General features: G+C 35.9%; 3 protein-coding genes and 1 long non-coding RNA gene across 6 annotated transcripts; all 4 read left to right on the top strand.

The window, feature by feature from the left end:
* Positions 1-171: 171 nt before the first annotated feature.
* Positions 172-9,537, top strand: LOC142523019 (ent-copalyl diphosphate synthase 1-like). The gene is made up of 15 exons (XM_075626660.1): positions 172-452; positions 603-680; positions 807-892; positions 1,039-1,342; positions 1,834-2,017; positions 5,260-5,474; positions 5,587-5,707; positions 5,806-5,918; positions 6,084-6,310; positions 6,604-6,719; positions 7,305-7,403; positions 7,499-7,750; positions 8,199-8,310; positions 8,896-9,114; positions 9,245-9,537. The coding sequence occupies exons 1-15, from the start codon at positions 350-352 to the stop codon at positions 9,470-9,472; spliced, it is 2,457 nt and encodes an 818-aa protein (XP_075482775.1). The 5' UTR covers positions 172-349; the 3' UTR covers positions 9,473-9,537.
* An 818-nt stretch (positions 9,538-10,355) lies between these two features.
* On the top strand, positions 10,356-14,492 carry LOC142522991 (uncharacterized). Of its 3 annotated transcripts, none has more exons than XR_012814564.1 (3): positions 10,356-10,752; positions 11,519-11,709; positions 12,661-14,492. It is a non-coding gene; the product is annotated as an uncharacterized LOC142522991 (long non-coding RNA). The 3 variants fall into 3 exon arrangements; XR_012814561.1 differs by having other exon boundaries at positions 10,359-10,752; positions 11,519-11,725; XR_012814563.1 differs by having other exon boundaries at positions 10,364-10,741; positions 11,519-11,725.
* Positions 14,493-16,330: 1,838 nt separating this feature from the next.
* On the top strand, positions 16,331-18,252 carry LOC142522982 (COMPASS-like H3K4 histone methylase component WDR5B). The gene is made up of 3 exons (XM_075626611.1): positions 16,331-16,471; positions 16,963-17,658; positions 17,818-18,252. Exons 2-3 carry the CDS (start codon positions 17,011-17,013, stop codon positions 18,103-18,105), a joined length of 936 nt encoding a protein of 311 aa, XP_075482726.1. The 5' UTR covers positions 16,331-16,471; positions 16,963-17,010; the 3' UTR covers positions 18,106-18,252.
* A 476-nt stretch (positions 18,253-18,728) lies between these two features.
* LOC142537226 (small ribosomal subunit protein eS24z) lies at positions 18,729-20,637 on the top strand. Its single transcript, XM_075642777.1, has 6 exons — positions 18,729-18,872; positions 18,959-19,033; positions 19,112-19,153; positions 19,671-19,841; positions 20,176-20,262; positions 20,438-20,637. The coding sequence occupies exons 2-6, from the start codon at positions 18,962-18,964 to the stop codon at positions 20,477-20,479; spliced, it is 414 nt and encodes a 137-aa protein (XP_075498892.1). The 5' UTR covers positions 18,729-18,872; positions 18,959-18,961; the 3' UTR covers positions 20,480-20,637.
* The last annotated feature ends 1,334 nt before the right edge of the window (positions 20,638-21,971 follow it).

Raw genomic sequence — 21,971 nt, 5'->3', positions numbered from 1 at the left:
TTCAATAAGTTATCCACGATAAAAAAAAGAAAGAAAGAAAGAATAATTATGTGTGTATAAATAGGCGATGATATTATGTTTTTCTTATCTATATATACAAAGCAATAGCCAAGAAGAAGAATTGGAGTTCACTCATTTTCATGAATTTGGAATGATCCCATGCACACATAAGCTGGAATCTATTGGGAAGTCCTTTCTGTCTCTTTCCTTCTCCTTTCTCTCCTTTTAAGCTCCTCTCCTACTATTTTTCCTCGTTCAAAAACAGGGCACGTACACAAACAGCAGATCAATTTATACAATATTTTATTCCTGTTTATTAATTAAATATTCAGGAAAAAAAGATTAAAACATGTCATCTGCTTCCAAGTTTCTGCTCCATTCATCCTCCATCCACCGCCTTCTTTCTCCGGCGGCGCCCTGCCATGGGACACGCATCACCGCTATCTCCTCCGGTATGTTATTTACTATGAGAGTTTGGCTTCTTATTTTTCTTTTCCGTTGGCTTTTGCATCAATATAACATACATAATATAACACGATATAAAATTAATTCTTTCATATAAATTGTGATTGCTTAATCAACTTTATACTTGATTCTCGCAGGAGTTTTTCCCTGTTGGAAACCAATTACTCCCAGTACATCTCCCCAATGCAACGCGATTTCCGGGCAAAGAACTGGAGGTAGCAGACAGATATGTCTGTACATACACACACACACACACAAATCTCGTCTGTGTTTCTTTATTTAATTTTATTTATTTTTTTGTGGCATTTATAATCTGGTATATATTTATGCTAAAAATGCAGAACATATAGATGTGATTCAGAATGGTTTGGCAGGCATAAAGTGGCAAGCTATCGTGGATCATGACACAGAAAAAGATATACATCAGGTAACCATTAAATACCAAGGATTCCATTTATTTTGTTGTCGCCAAAATACACCGATTCAGTCACTTCACAAAACATTCACTAGATTTTCCTGTCCAATCCCATGATTTTTGTTTTCCTTTTCTTGCCCTGTAACAAAATCCAATAGGAGACAAAATCCGACAAGATAAGGGACTTGGTGGAGACGATCGGATCAATGCTGTCCTCCATGGACGACGGAGAAATAAGCGTATCCGCATATGACACCGCGTGGGTAGCGATGGTATGGGATGTCGGCGGAAGCGGGAGGCCGCAGTTCCCTTCGAGTTTGGAGTGGATTGCGAATAATCAGCTCTCCGACGGGTCGTGGGGCGACGCCACAACCTTCTCCGCCCACGACCGGATAATCAACACATTAGCGTGTGTGGTTGCATTGAGATCATGGAACATGCACTCTGACAAAAGTGATAAAGGTTTTATATACAAATTTATCCCATTTAATTTAATTAATTAATTAAAATTTTTTATATATCTGAAAAATGTGTCACGCTTTGTGGCTAATCATTATGTCAAATTAAACCTAATTTTATAATAGCTAAACTAACTAAACCATTTTTTAAGCTGCCCTTTTTGAAACATAAAAAAGATATAAAATTTAATGTGTTTTGGGGATGAAATTTGATTTTTTTTCATATTATAAAGTAAATTTAAATACAATTTAGTAATGAACTTTATGTATCCATAAAAATAAAACATAATGGAATGACAAAATAAATGATCTTACCTATCTTTTTAGGAGACAATATAAAGAAATCTGTCGTGTGGCCACCGGATGAGTTCTTACCTACTACGATGTTACATGTTAATTTGATAATGCATCCCCACATCTTGTCTTGATTACTAAAGAATTTATATATTTTTAAATTATTTTTTAAGAATTAAATTATAAGAATTTTTTTTGCAGGGATTTGTTATATACAAGAAAATATAATAAAACTTGGAGATGAAGATGAGGAGCACATGCCAATTGGGTTCGAAGTGGCGCTGCCATCACTTATCGAAATTGCCAAAAAGTTGGGCATCGATATCCCTGATGATTCTCCAGGAATGAAAGAGATTAACGCCAGAAGAGATCTAAAGCTCGCGAGGTATAGTAATTGCTATATCTATTTCGAAAAAGGGAACGATTCAAAATATGTTGAAATTTGTGTTTTCCAAAAGAAAAAAAAATTCATAAATACCACTTATCGACTTACTAAAATACATAATCTTAAAAAAACAAAATACATAATATATTTCTCTTAAAGACATTAATAAATTTTACATAAAATATTCTATGCTACTCACATGAAATTTAGGGTCTGATTCTAGCAAGTGTCACTAGTCCAGACGCAGGTTTTGAAATTACCATGAGCCTAAAATCACAAATAAGATCGTTAGTAGGGGGCCAGGAGGGTGTTCTGGCGTAGCACCTCCGACGCTCAAGTCATAGACTGAGGATATATGGGGGGAGCAGCTAAGGGTGCTGCTGAAAACGATATAGTGAATGAATTAACTGAACACTTAAACATGGTATTTATAGAAGAATACATGGACCTTTGATGGGCCTGTCTTCTATTTGGGCTTGGGATGGGCCAGGGGTAGTGGGCCCATCCATGGGATATCACCAGTCTCCCCCTCCCGAGTCGAACTGAATTGCAGGTTCGAAGTTAGATTAGTTGTGCTGCCCTCGGGTTACTGGGTGCGAGTTGTGCATTTTCTTCCAGCTGTTCGTTAATCTCCAAAAATTTGGAAACAAATCAAATCGCAATCCTGCTTTGAAAGGAAAGATTTGGTTGGACTTCCCCTGTAAATAGAGGTCACCTTCCTCACTTCAATTTCACTTCTTCCCTACATAATTCCCTCTGCAATTCACTCACCAGTTCTACCCCGCCTACGCCCGAGCACAACATCGCGCACCCTCACACCAGCCAACTTCAACTCCACTTTCCACATGAAACTTAAGCTTCTAATGATAACTGAAAACTACGGCTCTAAAATCTTTCAGGGACGGCCGTCCTAGAATTGCATTATACGCTGACGGGGTATCTACCACGGTGAAGGCTATCATTTTTGTTACCCGCCGAGGATCAGTCCCCAAGGATAGGGGAAGAACAATCTGACCCAAAGACGGGATGACGTGTTCTGCAAACCCATACAGCGAGGTGGATACCGGCTCAAACTCAAATACTTCCATCTTCATTTTATCCAACGTGCTCTTGAACAAGACGTTCACGGAGCTTCCATTATCAATAAATATCCTCGCCACATCATAATTGGCAATGGTGGCCGTCATCACCAAGGCATCGTTATGTGGAGTCACAACGCTTCGGAGGTCTTCAGGGCCAAAGATGATGACGGGGTCTTGTGGTAAGTCTGCACCCCTAGATATTTCAAAGATTTCCAATCTCCTCCCATGCGCTTTCCGAGCTCACCCGGAATCTCTGTCAGTATCACCCCCCGAGATCATATGAATAATTCCTCTCGTTGGGTGGTTATCCTCATCCATTCCCCTCCTCGGTTCGACGGGCTCCTGAGGGACATCTTGACCTCGACCTTCTCCTCTCTGCTCCCCAACCCTCTGATTCACCCATGGGGGGCCTTGACCACGCTTAGGGGACGGGCGAGACCTCGGTCGACTCCCAGGTGCGGATCTTTCTCGTCTGTCCCGCGAAGGCAATCTAGCACTGTAATCAACCCTTCGTGACTTCTTCCACCTCCCCGCGGGCTCCCTCACCTCCATCACCTCGTCACGACTCCTATCCAGGAGAACATGTGATGAGAATTGTCCTTTGCCTCTAGCTTTATCCTCCTCCTTCTCGCCCACACCTCTCTTCTTACCTCCTCTTTCCGCTCCCTCAACTCTACTTTCCCCGGGCCGCTGCTATATCCTCTTATGCCGCTGGGCATCTTCTAGATTGACATATTTTTCCGTCCGAGATAATAGATCATCATAACTTGATGGAGGTTTCTTGACCAACGATTTAAAGAACTCTCCTCCCCTCAGTCCTTGGGTAAAGGCACTTATCATGATGTCAGGGGAAGAATCTGGTATATCCAGCGCTGCATCGTTGAAACGCTGGATAAATTCTCGCAGAGTTTCAGTTTCTTGGTGTTTTATCACAAACTAGCTCAAATAATTTCTTTGGTGCCTCTTGCTGCTAGCGAATCTGTGCAAGAAAGCAGAGAAAAAATCCTCGAAAAATCGTAGAGAGTTGGGCTGCAAGGTGTTAAACCATTGCTGAGCTGACCTCACCAACGTGCCCAGAAACACCTTACACTTAACTCCATCTGAATACTGATGCAACAGAGCTGTGTTCTCAAACCTTCCCAAATGTTCTTCTGGGTCGGTACGACCATCGTACTCTCCCACATTTGATTGTCGAAAACTTGGAGGAATCCCTTCCTCCAAAATGGCGGGGGAAAAAGGAGACTCCTTCTTGGACACTGGAGCTCTGTTTCCCAATTGTTGCCTCAAAATTCTCATCTCCTTCCACATCTCCTCTATCTCGGGATTCTCCCCACCTTGGAGGGGTTGCGTCTCTTCAACCCTGCTCTGATGACCCTCAGCATTCTCCTCTCGCTCCTGGCGAGTGGCTTGTCCTTCAGCAAACATAGACTCTTGATTTCTCTTCATGGCCTCGTCCACCGTCCGGGTAATAAATTGACCCAACTGCTCCAGGGTCAAGTTCCGCACATTTTCATTTGGACGGGGTTGCTCGACCCTGGTCTCTTGACGAGGTTGTTCGGCTCTTGTCTCTAGATGAGATTGTTCGGGTCCCCTCTGAGGACGCGATGATGCTGAGGTAGCTCTTCTACTCCCTCTCTTGCCTACCATCTCTACGTCTCAAATCAAACTTTCCCACAGACGGCGCCAAGTGCTACTCACGGTAAATTTAGGGTTTGATTCCAGCAAGTGTCACTAGTCCAGACGCTCCGACGCTCAAGTCAGAGACTGAGGATATATGGGGGGAGCAGCTAAGGGTGCTGCTGAAAACGATATAGTGAATGAATTAACTGAACACTTAAACCTGGTATTTATAGGAGAATACATGGGTCCTTGATGGGCCTGTCTTCCATTTGGGCTTGCAATGGGCCATAGGTAGTGGGCCCATCCATGAGATATCATTCTACGTGGGAAAAAAATGATCTTATAAATTTGCCCTATACGTATTTATAGTTTGGTCATCTAAACAGGACTGCTCTTAATCTGCATTTATATATTTTGAACAATTTTTTTTTTTTTTTGCAAACAAAATTTTTCGAAAGACGACTCGAGTGTTTTATTAAGATGGATATGAAAATATGGTTTGATTTGTTTAAATTTGTGATATACGTGTGTGTTGAGTAGGATACCGAGGGACATACTACACAAAGTGCCCACAACATTGCTTCACAGCTTGGAAGGCATGGGTGGGCTTGATTGGGATGAGCTTTTAAAATTACAGTGTGCAGATGGCTCTTTTCTTTTCTCGCCATCCTCCTCCGCTTTTGCACTGCACCAGACTAAAGATCTCAAGTGCCTCAAATACTTAAATAACCAAGTTCAAAAATTCAATGGTGGAGGTATATATATTATATTATTATTAAAAAAATAAAAAAAAAGTTTTATATTTTAGCTAAATCTAACTATATGTAGTGTTATCTTTTTTGAATGATGCTTGTATATGTGATTTAGTTCCAAATGTGTATCCGGTGGACTTGTTCGAGCACCTTTGGGCAGTGGACAGGGTGCGAAGGCTTGGGATTTCCCGGTATTTTCAGCCGGAGATTGAGGAATGCGTCGATTATGTTCATAGGTATGTTAATCATGATTTTGCTAGTTTTTTAATAAGTATTATTATTATTATTATTATGCTAGATATATAATTATGTAATAACACTATGAAAATTCCAGACATTGGACAAATAAAGGGATTTGCTGGGCAAGAAACTCTGTGGTTCAGGACATCGATGACACAGCTATGGCATTTAGATTGCTGAGGTTGTACGGGTACGAGGTTTCTTCAGGTATAAGTCTTTCACTTATTATTATTATTTTTTAAAAAAACTTTTGAAATAATATAAATCGAGAAAGGACAAAACACGGCAGGCACGCGGATTTAACATGTTCTCAAATCAATTAATTCTAGTAAAAAATATCACCGTTTATTAATTAGCCTGTATGGCATGCAGATGTATTCGAACATTTTGAGGAAAGCGGGGAGTTCTTCTGCTTCGCCGGTCAGTCTACCCAAGCCGTGACAGGAATGTATAATTTGTACAGAGCTTCACAAGTTACATTCCCCCGAGAAAGCATACTTGCAAGAGCTAGGACATTCTCATCCAACTTCTTGCAAGAAAAACGAGCCAACAACGAGCTACTCGATAAGTGGATCATCACCAAAGACCTCCCGGGCGAGGTACATATCTAATTCGGGTCGAAAAAATTATATACAACTAAATATTTACTATATACAACTAAACACAAGGGTGATAGGGAAGTAAATCACTTGCCACAAACACATAAGCTTGTCTCATAATGGAACGAATATGCCAGCCCACTCGTTTTCCTTCTATTACTACAAGTAATCATGCAATTTTTATTTGTTTTAGTGGGTCGATTTACTACTCACGAATTGAGTTTTTTTTCCTATTAGAAATAAAAAAAAATTGTAGTAAAGTTGGAGACATAAAAATTATTTATATTTTACAGGTTGGATATGCACTAGATGTTCCTTGGTACGCCAACCTATCTCGAGTGGAAACAAGGTTCTACTTGGAACAATACGGCGGTGAGGATGATGTTTGGATTGGCAAAACATTATACAGGTTCATTTCTATTTCTCATTAGTATATATAAATTAAAAGTATATATTATACTTATTCAAATCATATATTATATGTTTTCAATTAAAATAAGATGGCTTACTTAAAACCGAACTGTTCTTTAATACAATGGAAAAAACAAGAGCCTAATGTGGTCCTAGCAAAGAGTTCGAGCAACAAAACAAATATGGCGGCATACAAACCATATATATATATATATATATATATATATATATATATATATTTCCCTTTTCCATAATGAATTTAAAAATATAAAAAATCAGAAAATTTTAAATTTTTTTATTTAATTTTTCATTTTTTTTAATTTAACAAAAGTACTTACGTGCACACGGGGCAAGTATCTATAAAAATTTGAAGATGTTTGAGGAGAATTATTGGTATAATCGACGCTTCTCTATAATAAGTTCACATCTTTCATTTATTTGAATGAAAAAAAATGTTATCTTAATCTTCTATTTCATGTGCAGTACCAGATAAATAACAATTAATCATTAAATTTTTTTATTTCATCCACGTATAATGTTTATTCTGAATTTCAAGAGTTAATATTCGTTAATTATCTTGTAGGATGTCAAAAGTTAACAACAACACGTATCTTGACTTGGGGAGATTAGACTACAACAATTGCCAAGCCGTGCATCAGCAAGAGTGGAAAAGCATTAAAAAGTAAATGAAAGTTAAATAAATTTTTTTTTAGCAATTTTAAAATTATTATACAACTCTCGATTTTAATTTATTTATTTTTTTAAAAAAATGTGTAGATGGTATAGAGATAGTAGCCTCGGAGAGTTTGGATTGAGCGAGAGAAGCCTAATCTTATCATACTTTATAGCCGCCGCAAGTATATTCGAGCCTGAAAATTCTGTAGTGAGGCTGGCTTGGGCTAAAACAGCGCTTTTAATGGAGACGACAGTGTCGCATTTTAGCGGACGGCAATTTTCCGAGGACCAAAAACGCTCCTTTATCGACGAATTCGAGTATGCCTGTGGCCTCAAGTACGTCATTGGTGGAAGGTGAGCACCTCGTTTCTTATATTTCTAGAAATTCAATCTGTTTGAGTTACAATATCAGATGAAAAAAAGGGATAAAGTTTATGCATATATGCATGTAGAAATCTCTAGCGGGTTAATATGTTTATCCGGACAAAAAATTTCACAAAAAGTTAATTTTACAAGTGCACAAAACAACTGGTTATCTAGTTGAAACATACTCGTACACGTATAAAATATTCATTATATGGTTCAAGAATCGTTTTTAAAATTTCGGGATCACCGCACAATTGTGAGTATCATATTTTACATTTCCAAAGTTTTTTCTTAGATAAGGTCTTTTAGCCCGCTACACTGATCAGACAACTGACATTGGGAAAAAAGACATAATTTTGTGTCGTTTTATTTGGGCGTGGATTCAAATGTGGCCTCTCAAATGATCGAAAAAAAATACGTATATTGATTTTTGAAGGTACAAAACAAGAACTAGTTTAGTGGGGACTTTACTGAGAACCTTAAACCAGCTCTCTTTGGACACCCTTTTGGCATGCGGCCGAGACATCCATCAACAATTATATCATGCGGTACACGTCTTTTATCATCATCTTGTGATTGATATTTATATCATTTTCACGTTTGGTGTCAAGGATAGGATAATATATCTTTATTTAATATAAATTTGAGTACCTACAATTATTTGAGTTAAAAAATTGATTATTTTATACATTATCCTCATATTCTCATTCTTTGAGTAGTTTATTTTCGAAGTAGGACTCTTGTGAGACAATCTCACGAATCTTTATCTGTAAGATGGGTCAACCCTACCGATATTCACAATAAAAAGTAATACTCTTAGCATAAAAATTAATATTTTTTCATGGATAACCCAAATAAGAGATCAGTCTCACAAAATACAACCGTGAGACCGTCTCACATAAGTTTTTGCTTTATTTTCGTCGGAATATTGATATGACGCCGAGAGTGAAATTGGTCCTTTTGCGTGAATATTTTTGCAGGTTTCCAAATATTTATTAATGCATGGAATATTGTGTTTTAAGTCTTTACTATAGAAAAAAGATGGGCAACATAATACATTTGATTATCTTCTTCACTAAAACAACCTCTACCGCCCATAATACTTACTAGATAGTAACTTTGTCTATTTGCAGTGGCAAAAGTGGCTGAGGACATTGGAGGAGGGAGGCTACACGGGGACAGGAGATGCCGAATTGCTAGTGCGCACGTTGAATCTCAGCGGTGGTGGTGGAGGAAGAGGTAGCAGCGGCTGCATATCAGAGGAGCTATTAATGTCTCATCCTAAGTACAAAAACCTATTGGAGATCACTAGCAGAGTCTGCCATCGACTTCGTAGTTTCCAATCCCGAAAGGTTAGACGTGGTTAACTCTTCTTATAGGATCATAAAAAATACATATATATGCTATCAAATTTTGTCTAATTAGATCAAGTTAACAAATGACTCGTTTTTTTTCTCGAATGATTTGTATGATCAAGTGCAGGATGCGAATGGGTGCGTGACGGATATGGGGGAAATCACGACCGATGAAATCGAGTTGGACATGCAAGAATTAGTGCAATCAGTTTTGACCAAAACCTCGGAGGATTTAGATAGTGATACCAAGCACAACTTTCTTGCCATTGCTAGGAGTTTTTATTACGTTGCTTATTGTAATCCAGGCACCATCAATTTTCACATCGCCAAAGTACTCTTTGAAGGAGTTATGTGAATATGTAAATCTACACATCTAAATAAGTCGATTTGTGGAATTATAATTAAGTTTCAAGAAAGAAAATGAGATTATACAGTTGTGAAAATTTCTTTAAAGTACCTCGATGCATATATGAACATTAATTTGGTCAAAACAATTACGTAAGTATTATGTACGACAAAGTATTACGTAAGTGAGAGTCATCTCTTGAATATGTGGGGAAAATGAGTCATCTTTAGATTTCCGACACCGATGGATCAAAATACAGGCTGCGACGAGGACGTCACTCATAATACACTGTAACTTTCATCCATCTCATGATATCATATCGTCTTAAATTTCAATTGAATTGATATGCTATTAAACTTCCAAGAATGATCATTTTTCAATGTCCGCCTTGTTTTGAACTCTTGACTAAATTGATCTTCAGTTGAAATGATTTAATCCAAATAACGAACGCAAAACTATCACTTGGTCATTTCGCCTTTTGTTTGAATCTCAATGACGATCGCTCCATTTCTTGTCCATTCTAACATCACTAGCAGTCAGACACATGCTACACGTGCGGATATTAAACTTCGGATATATACATTAAAATTTTAATTTTGAAATATTTGAAGTTATTTATTGTGTGTGTTTATACTTCATAATTTGGGAAATCACGTAGAAGTATTCATTAAATAAACAACAAATGAGACGGAAACGACAAACTACATATCTGCTTATATGAAAGCCTCAATAATTTGTATTTGGCCAGTATCTGTACAGTTCCCGGTCAAAAGCAAGAGCACGCGTCCTACATTTCTCTGTCCAACAATGCTTTCATAAATTTTGATGGGCCAGTTTATGTACAGTTTCCGGTAAAAAAAAAAACACGCGTCCTACATTTCTTTGTCCAACAAAATAAAGAGTTTGTGCTGTCAAAGAGGAGGGCTCTGTTGAGGTTATTGCAATCGATTCTCTCCACATCTTCCTTCTTTTTCAACCCTACCTGTTTGCGGCAAAATGGCGGAAAGAAGGAAAGTTGTAAATGCACAAGGTCTAAACGAAGGACCTGTTGTAATTCCCCAATTTTATTTTAATTCAGCAAGTTATCAGTGGGAAGCTCATTTTCTCTTGGATAAGTTCAAAATGGCTAGACTCAAGACAGTGAAATCAAATTCCGTGAATCTTAAGCCGCAACCCATACCTAATTCTATGAAAATTCGTCAGCGCAATGATCCGGCAAGCACGCCCGATCCGAACTCGTACTCTCTGGAGAAATTCCGACTGTACGGAACTCGCGCGGTAATTTTTAGGTAAAGGAGAATTCTTTTTCCGCTAATAGCATGTGTATAGTGGATTCGTGGTCAGTTTTTGCTTTTTTTGTTCGTACCGATCAGCTTCTCCATGGTAGAAGTTGAAGCTAGCGAATTTGACCGCTGAGGTTTCTTTTTGTTATGAAAGTAATGGCTGAGATTCTATTCAGAAGTTTTCTTTTTCTTTTTGTTTCCGCTGTTGTTCGTTTATTTTTCTTAAGAAATTGAATGGTGTACTAGAATTGTTCTGCTTGACATTTGACAGTGCATAATTTTGCCATTAATTTTTTGGTATATATCATGGGTGTATAGTTTATCGGTTTTAATTTTCTCTTTTTTTTCAATCAATATTTAATAAGATTGATTTGATTGAAATTTGGGTGACTGAGAATTTTACCGCTCTATTTTGTTGCATTGACTTGCTCATTTCTAATTGCATTGCTAAGGAAGTGCTCTATACGATCTTCGAGGTGAACTCACATTGTACTTGGATACAAATAGTTGAAGCCTTAGAATTGAAAATAATCTCATTCAAATTTTGTGTGAGTATGATTTGAAAATTTGAATTTTAGAGCTCCATTTCGTTTGATAGTTTTATTTAAACTTTTAAGATGCAATTGACAAAGTTTTATGTCATACGGGATATGGCCCCTCTTCCGATCAGAGGTATTGGAATATATGAACATAAAAAACAATATATTCGGCTAATGGTAGCTTTTAATGCATATTTTTAATGCGGTCTGATGTTTCCTTCAATTATTTTCAGGGTTTTATTTGATTGGAAGTGGTAGGAACAAGAGATTTTTTAGGGTGCTAAAGATTGACATAATGGAGCCCTCGAATTTGAATATTATATTAGTGAAGACCTGGTGGTTTATCCTCCTCAAGAAGTCAAGAGCTTGCTGCAAAGAATTGCTGAGGAAAATCGTGCCACTGGAGCGTTAAATTTTTGCCAAGGTATATGGCATTGTTGGTAAGTCAAGATAATAAAGCTCTCATAGAAGTTCAGTTTTATCAAATGTATTTATGATGTTAGAATAGAATGGTTGCTTTGTGCCCTTGTATAATCTTTTCATTGTGGTTTCATCCTTTTTGGTGGTTTAAGGCTGCATTAAATTCTTGGAATTATATTATCCAATACTGGTGACAAAGCGTCGACAGATTGGATGTATCTGTGGCCATGCTATATATAGTATAGATGAGAGCCAAATAATTACCATTCCACATGTTTAAGTTCGAACTGATGTTGCTCATTCAAAAACGGAGTTGCGGTGACTTATCTATTTACTTCCATCACACACTAATGCATTATATAGGAATTTTTGCCATAGTAGTATTGGAACAGTGTATGATTTTATTTACCAGTCTCATGTCATCGGACACATGATCCCTTTTAGTGTGGTTATCATCACACGAACATCCATCGTTAACTTTCTTCTTCTTATGCCAAGTGGGGTTTCTTAGATTGAGATTTGAATTTTATTTATTTATATGATCTTGGGAGAAGATCGATTAATCTTAATTAACCAAAATATCAATTTGTGCATGTTGTTTAGTTCAATTTTGGACAAGAATGATCTGTTTAGTATCAACTGTCTTCAATATATATTGGAGCAAATCACACATTTCACCTCTCCATGGACAAAGTTTTCGTCGCTTAGTCTCTTTGCCTATGGTTTGTTGGGGAAAATATACGAAGGATTTCATAAATTATCCATGAAAAAATACCACTAGGTGCATGTCTATTACCGATTGATTTAAAGGCAATATCTATACATTATTCATAGCTAAAATTTGTCTCATTGTCTGCAAGTACGAAAAGCTTTTATCCAGTGTCGATTTGACAAAAGATTTTTTCTATATCTATACATATCCTGCAAAGTTTACAGAAAAATGTTTCATCAACAGGAGAAGAAGGGATGTCATATGAAACATGTTTGTTTGGAATGCTTTTCTAACACAAGCGATTCGATTAAGATGCAAGAATACCATCTGGACTATAGCTCTGGTTCATGGACATTCCAAACAGGTGGCATATTTACTTATTATGTTTTAATGTTTTCAGCCCTTTCCTGCTCATTAGATATGTAGTCATTAAATGTAATCACATCTATGTTTCTCTGCTATGTTGATCTCATTACGGCCATAAATTCACTTTATGTGCCCCACATCTTTTTATTTTTATTCATTTAATTATTTTATCATTTATGTTATATATATCAAGTGTGAGACTTTTAGTGGTCCAGTTCTATGAAACCAAGTCACCAATTGAATTTTACAAAAATACTCATGTCAACTCACAAAACAATATTTTTTCATATAATAAAAAATATCATAAAAACCATTGGTAAATTTATACTTCATAACTCACATCTAATCCACTTTCAGAAATTCATGGAAATTACAAATATGTTTGATATAGTTGACATTATTTTTCTTAAAAAAATCACACATCATCCAAACTATATAATTTGAAAGTATAAGAAATTACTCACAAATATTTTCAACATAATTGTTCGTAATTTTATATAAAAATTAGCTAAAATCCAAAAATAACATATTATAAAGTGTAGATCAATATATCCACAGCAAAGAACAAGGAATGTGAACTAAGGAGTCTATCCTATTATTCTAATTTCTTTCATGACTTCATTCACTTATTTTTGGATTTCTATTATGGATATAACTTGCCTCATACTGTGTTTGTTATTTTCATCTTGTTTTTGTTATGTTGTTTTCCAATTTTCTTCATCATCGGATTTGCCCTCTTCGTGCTTTTGTCTCGGGGTGTTCTCTTCTCTTGGATTGACGGAGCAGTGACTAAATGTAATGGCCAATCTACTGTCGGCTTTGGCTCTCGATTCCCCCATCATTTTCCAGATCTGGATCTCCGATCTCGAAGCTCTGAGTACTCGCTCGTCATGGCGGCCGCTAAGGCTCCGATTACCATGAAAGAAACCCTCACCGTAATTTGATATTTGTTCCAATTGTTTCATTTTTAATCGTTTGACTGCTCATTTGTGTATTTTTATCCGCTTTTTTGTTGATGATTGGTTGATTTGTGTGCTTATAGTTTGGCGAATTGGAGGAAATTGTGCAATTGTATCTTTTATCTGTATTGTGTTTTTTATTTTTTTTGAATTTTTTTGGTGATTTGAGATTGTGGCGTTGGGATTGACTGTTTAGTTATTTGTGGCGTGGTTTCAACTATTAACCTGAAAGCTTTGCTACTTTATCAGCTCCTCTGATTTTTGTGTTACATGTTGATATTTTTCCAAAGAAAAGATATTGAAACTTGATGAACTAGCATAATTTTTTCGTGATTGTGAGTTGAATTAAAGTTCTATGACAGGATCAGAATTGACCGTCAAGCTGGATTTCAAATGGGATTTTAATTATTGAAGTATATTGTGATACTCTTCGCATTTAGATGCAGAAATTTTATGATTCTTGAAAACTTATAAAGTTGTGGTGTTTTTGGATTGTTGAGAAATAGTTGGCCTTTGCTCTGAATTTCAGAGACGCTAGAAAGAGAGATGTTTTCAACTTAAATAACCTTCTCTTTTGTGTTTTTGTATCTTTTTCTTTTGAAGATCATCTTTACACAACCATAGAAAATATTCATGTTATTTTTCATCGTCAGGGAACAGGAAGTGCTGATTATATGTGATTGATAGGTAGGCAAAACTGTATTGTTCTTGGTGATAGTTTTTGGCACAAAAATTGTTCTTGTTGGGGAATCTCTTTTATGTGTGTATGAAATCATATTGGGTGTTTCGTATCTATCTCACATATCAATAATACTAAAAATATTTACTATGCTAAACAATTAGCTGCAAACTTGGGCAAACACCTCAAGAATTGAGGTGACGATACCTAGTCCTATTGAAAGGAAATATAATTTCCTAATTAAATTTATTTTTCAAGATTGATTTTTCTTTATATAATTTTGAATAAGTTAAATATGGTTTTACATTTCTAGATATTGTATACGAAAAAGATTTTGATATTGATTTTTAAAAGGAAGTTGGCACTAATAAACTCTTGATTTCCTAATCTTATAGATTCTCTTAAGAGAGAAAAAATTGTTGATAAATAAGAAAGAATAAAACAAAGGAGGCGGCGCTTCGATTATTCTAGCTTTTCACTCTTCGGCAGAAGTCATCGAGTTTTTCAGAGAAAATTATTCACAACGTCGCTGCTGATCGAAGGAGTGCAAATACATCGTGTTGTTTTGAATGTTGGAGACATTTACAAACAACATTCATGACAAAGTTGCCTGAAGATTGTTTTTGTTGCTTCTGTTTTGGCATCACGTTTTTGTTGCTTTCTTGAATAAGTTTTATTTTGATTATTTTGTTTTAGAAATCATTTATTTTCTCAACGTGTTGAGAAAATTGATTTTAGTCATAATCACTATTGATAGAATTTTCATGTAAACTTATTGGTTTTTTAGTGATTAATTTTTGTCCTGAGGCACCACACAAGTATTTATACTTGTGCAAATTTCATCGTGTTCATTTAGTTATTTTAAAGTAAATTTGTGTTACAAATTCTAATATCTCGCTGCATGTTGTCTTAAAAGTTGTAACATTTAATACAACACTCAATTCTGATAAAACACAAATTCATAATCTGACACTACTGTTATCATATAAACTCATATCTGTCGAGCATTATTCCTTAACAGTAACCATTTCATCGTTAGCTTTTCTCATGTGTCCTGCCAACAGTGAAATTATTGATTAGCTGATGTATAAGAAAATTATGTATAGATGAAATAGAATATATGAAATCATAAGAAGGTAAAGAAGAAAACGTAAACAAAAAAAGAAGTTTTCTTCACAAACCATCGAATTTATCCTCAAAATGCTTTTCTAGTCTTGCAAAATAACCGTTCCTGAAATTTATTGAAACACAATAACCTGAAGGGAGGAGAACAAACGTGATGCAAATGAGAAAAAAAAAGGAGAAGTTGAGAGGTCAAATTTACCAATAAGTCTGCGATGATTTTGGGGCGGATTTGGAAGAAAGTTTTGGTGTGACAGACTTACCAAAGCACTTTTCATAAAGTGATCAACTTTTATTTATAAAATAGTAAAGAAATAAAGATAAAACAGTAAATATAATATATTACTAGCATTATACTATATAAGGGATGCATGTATATAATAAATATCAGTGGATAGTAGCAAACACAATGTTTGTATTTTGTAAAAAAATTTAAAAAAAATGAAGTATTTTTTTTAACTTTAAAATGAAAAATTAATAATTTATGAAATTGAAATGGAAGGAAAAAGAATAAAATGTAAAGAAAAATGTTGTATATGTTGGGGGATGGTTAGAAGGTGTTTTGGAAATTATTTTTAAAAAATTTATCATCGTACCAAAGTTAGTAAATAGCGTGTAACATTAATAAATAGTATAAACATAAATATTATGCACGATTTATGTGTTGTATATATACATATTTTTCCAAAAAAATGATTTATTAATAAAAAATTTTTTGAATAATTTCTAAAAGTATGTAAATATAAATTTACTAAATGGGCTTTATGTTTACCCGGCTTAACCATAACCTAGATAAATCGGGTCTAACCTAGACTGCCCGATCGTCTCTTCAAAATTATCTGCGGATTCACTCCAAATTCTTAAATTTCCCCTTTTTGGCATTCCCGATTGCCCTGAGCGGCGAGAATCTCAATCTCCTCTCATCTTCGTAAGTGTTTATTCTCAATCTCCCGCTTTCTTGTTTGTAATTTTATTATCATCTTGCTATTGTTGATGATTAATTGTTGGCTGACTTTTGCAATTTTGAAGAATCTGAATTGGTAGTTTAGTGTAAAAATTTAAGTTTGCAGATCTATGTGCTGGGAGAAATTATTAATGAAATTTGAGTGTTGGGGTGGTTTCAAATCCTGTGAATAAAAAAAAAAATTTGTCGGCGGAGTTTCGGTTATTAATTTTGAAGGACAGAGATACATAGTCAATTCAAGATAGGGTTTTTGTTCAATCTACAACGTTTTGCTTTTGCTCTTTGTTAATCTGTGAGGGGATTGTTGAAAAATGAAATCGTTGTTGATTATTCTCTGACCTCAAAAACCTGGGAGTTGGTTTCTTTCAAACAATCGTATCACATTCATTTGTAATAGGATGCTTTCATGAATTTGTGAACACACCGATACAGTCTATAATACACAAATGTTCCAGGTGTTCTGATTCGTGTGCACCGCTGGTTTCTTCTCTTTTCCAACGGCCATGTCCAACCACCTCGCACCACCTCCGCACCGTCCGTATCGGCTGAAAAAAATCCTCACTAACCACACTCGTGCAGTCTCGTGCGTGAGATTCTCCAACAATGGCAAGCTCTTTGCCTCTGGCTCCTTGGATAAAACACTTGTCATCTATTCGGCCGAAACACTAACCCAAATATCCCAATTAATCGGCCACTCTGAAGGCATCAATGACCTATCCTGGTCCTCCGACTCCACGTACATTTGCTCTGCCTCCGATGACCGCACTCTCCGCATTTGGGAGGCACGCACCGCTGATTGCGTGAAAACTCTCAAGGGCCACTCCGGCTTTGTTTTCAGTGTGAGCTTCAACCCGCAGTCGAATCTTATTGCCTCTGGCTCCTTTGATGATACAGTCAGGGTTTGGGATGTTAAAACTGGTAAGTCGATGCATGTAATTCGGGCGCACTTGATGCCAGTCACCTCGGTGAATTTTAATAGGGATGGATCTTTGATTGTTTCGGGAAGCCATGATGGGTCCTGTAAGATTTGGGATACAGCAACTGGAGCTTTGCTAAAGACTCTGATTGATGATAAGGTTCCTGCTGTTTCGTTTGCAAAGTTTTCGCCCAATGGGAAATTTATACTTGTCGCTACCCTTGATGATACTCTTGTAAGTTGCAATTTTATTGTATTTTATTTTTCACTCCATTATTTGCTCAACATATTGAAATCTGCCTCGAATAGGATTTTTGGAAACAATTCCCAGGTTGCTTGATCATGATTTTCAAGAATTCTGATACATCGTGTTGTTTTACTTGTGTGATTGTAGAAGCTGTGGAACTACTCAGCTGGAAAGTTCTTGAAGATATACACAGGTCATACTAACAGAGTATATTGCTTGATGCCGACCTTTTCAGTGACAGGCGAAAAGTATATAGTCAGCGGGTCGGAGGATCGCTGTGTATACCTATGGGATTTGCAGGGTAAAAATATGGTTCAGAAACTCGAAGGCCACACTGATACAGTAATATCTGTATCGTGCCATCCCTTGGAGAATATGATTATTTCTGCTGGGCTTGATAATGATAGAACGGTGAGGGTCTGGGTTCAAGGATAATGGTTATGTTTATATATTTTGACGATGAATCATATATAAAAATTATTTAGTTGATCTAGTAGAATGTATGCACCATTTATATTACATACACCAGTTTTCTTGAGGTCACTTCGTCATTAATTGAAAGAAATAATTCCTTTTCGTAGCTGCACAACCAGCGTGCGTAAAATAGTACTCTCAAATATTGATTCTTTAATTATAATATCCAAGATATATCTAATTGATTTATCAATAATCCACAACAAAAATGATATAATTTTATAAAGTGATTTTATTAATAAAAGCAGATGCAGTTTTGACTTTTATATAAATGTTAAAAACGCTTCTATTTTTATTTTAAATAGAAGCCCAGAAATCAGAAATTTTGACTTCTAAAAAACATCAAGCATTTTTTTGAACAGATTTTGTAGTCGAACAATAAACTTAAAAAAAAAAAAAAAAAACATTTTAGTTCATAGACCTGTCCAAGTAAACACGTTCATAATATCTCAACAAATTCCACATCCATCCAAATTTTTGACCAGTTTTCGAAAATTGTTTTGAGTCATGAATTTAAGATCTCATTCTATACTCATGAGTCGTGATGTACAAGAAATGGGCCTACTTTGCACAATTATTGGATCTAACTTCAACGCTAAATCCTTAAGTCAAAACCCTAATAACTTAGTTCCCTTTCAAGAAAATTGAAGCGCCTCCACAGCGGACTTCACCACTCGGCTTCCGACGAGCAGCGGAGCAAGGCAGCGTGAATCTGATAAAACGACACGGTAACCACATATATCCACCCTTTGTTTCCCCTTTGTTTACGTTTTCAGTAAAATTCATAGATTCGCTGTTTTTGTGTTGTGTGCAGGAAATGGCGGACAAGGCAGTGACGATCAGAACACGGAAGTTCATGACCAATCGTCTGCTTTCCAGGAAGCAATTTGTATGTTCTTTTTATTTTACTTTCTATATGATTAAATTTTTTTTACTCGTTTTCGTTTATATAATTTAATTTCTGCAGATTATTGATGTGTTGCATCCAGGAAGGCCTAATGTTTCTAAGGTATGACCTCATTTGATGTTTCCTTTCATTTATTGGTGGTTTTATGGTCAATTTTTGGTGCTTAATTATGTTACCCTTATGTTATGCGGCTTCCAGATGCATTTCACTTCTAGGGTTTAGTTTGAAGACATCTGTTTGTTACTTTTTTGCCGTAATGTGAAAAAAAATACAATAGTGGAAACACTACATTGGTTTTACTTCTACCAGACTGCGGAGATATAGTTTGGAATGGCACAATTGTTGCCCATCTCTTCAATTACAGTTCGATTGTGTTTTGATTCGGAACTAGCACAAGTATAAACCTCGTATTCTTCGTAATTTTTTGGAAAATTTTCCATAATTATCTCAGTTTAGTTCACGCAGCTTAACTTTTGTTTTTATTTGTCGAGAATTAGATGATAAATATTTTTCTGAGGTCAATTTGATCATTGTTAACTCAACACTATGTTAGATACGGCTTAGATCCTTCGGGTTCAATCATCTGAGAATGTTCTGATATGAGATATTATTATTGAAGGCTGAGTTGAAGGAAAAATTGGCGAGGATGTATGAGGTGAAGGATCCAAATGCCATCTTTGTGTTCAAATTCAGGACCCACTTTGGAGGAGGCAAGTCTACTGGGTTTGGTTTAATATATGATTCTGTCGAAAATGCCAAGAAATTTGAGCCAAAATACAGGCTCATCAGGGTAATTCATTTATCTACTATACTATCATACTATTATTTTCTTTTGTCGAATTGAATGACACAATATGGTCATTTCATTCATGCGGTTTGCTGATAAAATGCACTGTCATGACTCATGCGTATTGGTTTTAAGAATGTCAGGCATTCTTTCTGCCTTTTGAACTCATCACTAATGAAACTTAATTGGTGTCTTTTTGCTGGTGTTTCAATTCTGTGGTTAAGACCGGGAAAGAGGATCATAATACAGAAACTTCTAGTATTCATAATAGTTATAGAAATCTTCTATTTTTTATTTATTTTTTGTTTCTGAAAACCTCTTGAACTGACGTATGCAGAATGGTCTCGACACCAAGGTTGAGAAGTCGAGGAAGCAAATGAAGGAAAGGAAGAACAGAGCCAAGAAGATCCGTGGTGTTAAGAAGGTACGTTCTTCCTTTTGTCAAGATCCTTGATATTGTCTGCATCTGGCGATACAATATTCTACTGCAATGTTCTCTAAATAGTAAATACGTTCTCTCCAAGGAGAAATCACCACCGTTTTTTTCTTATTATAAATCCCTCTGCTGTTCAACTTACAATTATACTATATTTGAGCAGACAAAGGCGGGAGATGCTGCCAAGGCTGGCAAGAAGAAATAAGTTGCTTCCAATTTTTGTGCTCATATAATTTGATATTTGGAAGAGTCTTTTGGTGTTTTCATCTCGATGAATCTCCTTTTTAATGTTAAACGCACACATTGTATGGGTTTTCAAGTCTTGGATTTTTGTTTTTATTGAAATTTCAGCTTGGAAAGTTATTCTGGTAATAATTCGATGAAGGAATCGCAACACCGTGCCCTTGCTAATACTACATTTTTAACTAATTCTTGCTCCAAAATGGAACTAAAAATTTTACTTAACATGTTGATATGTTGGACGAGGGTTAGCCCAGGGAAGCTTTAAAATAGACTTTACAAAAGGAACAAATTAGAAAAAACCCAAATGAGGAAAAAACTAATGATGATTATAAAATATCAGCCCTACGCGGAATTTTGGACGGCAAAAAATAAAGTACATTTTCATATCTTGCCAAATTGTCTTTGGAATAGGCAAATGAGTCTAGACTCCAGTATTTTAGTTTTTGAGCAAGACCATTATTTTTTGGTTTTAAGGTTAGTTTCGTTGAAACTTAAGGGCCATACAAAATATCCATGTTTACACTGATCGTGAAACAAAGTGAGTGAGTTCACAAAAACCACACTTCTTACGAAAAGCACGAGTCGCTTAGCGAGCCTGTGTGCACTCTGTTTGTTATACGTGGGCAATATTGAACTGTGCCAGAACTATGTTGACTACAAATACACGGAACCCGTTAATTATCGAGCCAGCAGGAGCGTTAGGAGCTTGCATGAAATGGCATCAACCACCACAAAAGAATCCGTCTCCACTATCTAGTTGCCAAGGCCTTGTCTTTTTTGATACACTGGACTTTTTATTGTTGCCTTTCTCCTACAAATCATCAAATTCTTCATTTTCATTAGAAGTATCTTACAAAGAATCCAAACCAACAACCAGTGTACTATTCACAGCAAGTAAACAGGCTCGTTGGCTTAAGACATCTACTACGTACCCTATTTGATTGGTTGTATCTATGCTTGATGACATAGTTGAACGTATGCAAAAAAGCAATCTATAATTCGTTTTTTTAAAAAAATGTTTTGTGTGTTATTATATTGTAAAGCTTGATGACTTTCAAAATACCATAATTTTCCATTGTCAGTGAACGTGTGTTTTCTTTTTAATCTTAAGATCAATTTCTTGAACTTATCAAGGAATTTGACTTTTCATAGCATTCAAAATTGGATATGCCACAAGCTTGTGTAACCCTTGTGACACTCATACTCGAGACATTTGGAGCCTCCCTTTCCTCCATATCAAAAAAATAGGATACCATCTATTTGTGTTTTCATCATAGAAATCGGGTCTAGGTACAATTTGAATTCAAGCTCCGACTTACATATATAAAACTCAAGTTATGAAAGTTAAGAATCGAAATAACTCATGATCGTTTCATTGTATAATATATATATATATATATATATATATATGTGTGTGTGTGTGTGTTCTGTGATTTTTACTGACTTGATTAAGC

The sequence above is a fragment of the Primulina tabacum genome, chromosome 2, assembly GCF_025594145.1.
Source record: "Primulina tabacum isolate GXHZ01 chromosome 2, ASM2559414v2, whole genome shotgun sequence".
Classification (NCBI taxonomy): domain Eukaryota; kingdom Viridiplantae; phylum Streptophyta; class Magnoliopsida; order Lamiales; family Gesneriaceae; genus Primulina; species Primulina tabacum.
This window is presented reverse-complemented; position numbering and strand designations above follow the sequence as displayed.

What these genes read in the sequence shown, in the direction of transcription:
- LOC142523019 (XM_075626660.1), top strand. Translation starts at nt 350, where the DNA reads ATGTCATCTGCTTCCAAGTTTCTGCTCCATTCATCCTCCATCCACCGC. An exon ending in CAGAAAAAGATATACATCAG is followed by an intron (nt 893 to 1,038) that starts GTAACCATTAAA and finishes AAAATCCAATAG; the next exon opens with GAGACAAAATCCGACAAGAT. An exon ending in CTCTGACAAAAGTGATAAAG is followed by an intron (nt 1,343 to 1,833) that starts GTTTTATATACA and finishes TTTTTTTTGCAG; the next exon opens with GGATTTGTTATATACAAGAA.
- LOC142522982 (XM_075626611.1), top strand. Translation starts at nt 17,011, where the DNA reads ATGTCCAACCACCTCGCACCACCTCCGCACCGTCCGTATCGGCTGAAA. An exon ending in CTACCCTTGATGATACTCTT is followed by an intron (nt 17,659 to 17,817) that starts GTAAGTTGCAAT and finishes GTGTGATTGTAG; the next exon opens with AAGCTGTGGAACTACTCAGC.
- LOC142537226 (XM_075642777.1), top strand. Translation starts at nt 18,962, where the DNA reads ATGGCGGACAAGGCAGTGACGATCAGAACACGGAAGTTCATGACCAAT. An exon ending in TGCTTTCCAGGAAGCAATTT is followed by an intron (nt 19,034 to 19,111) that starts GTATGTTCTTTT and finishes TAATTTCTGCAG; the next exon opens with ATTATTGATGTGTTGCATCC. An exon ending in GAAGGCCTAATGTTTCTAAG is followed by an intron (nt 19,154 to 19,670) that starts GTATGACCTCAT and finishes TTATTATTGAAG; the next exon opens with GCTGAGTTGAAGGAAAAATT.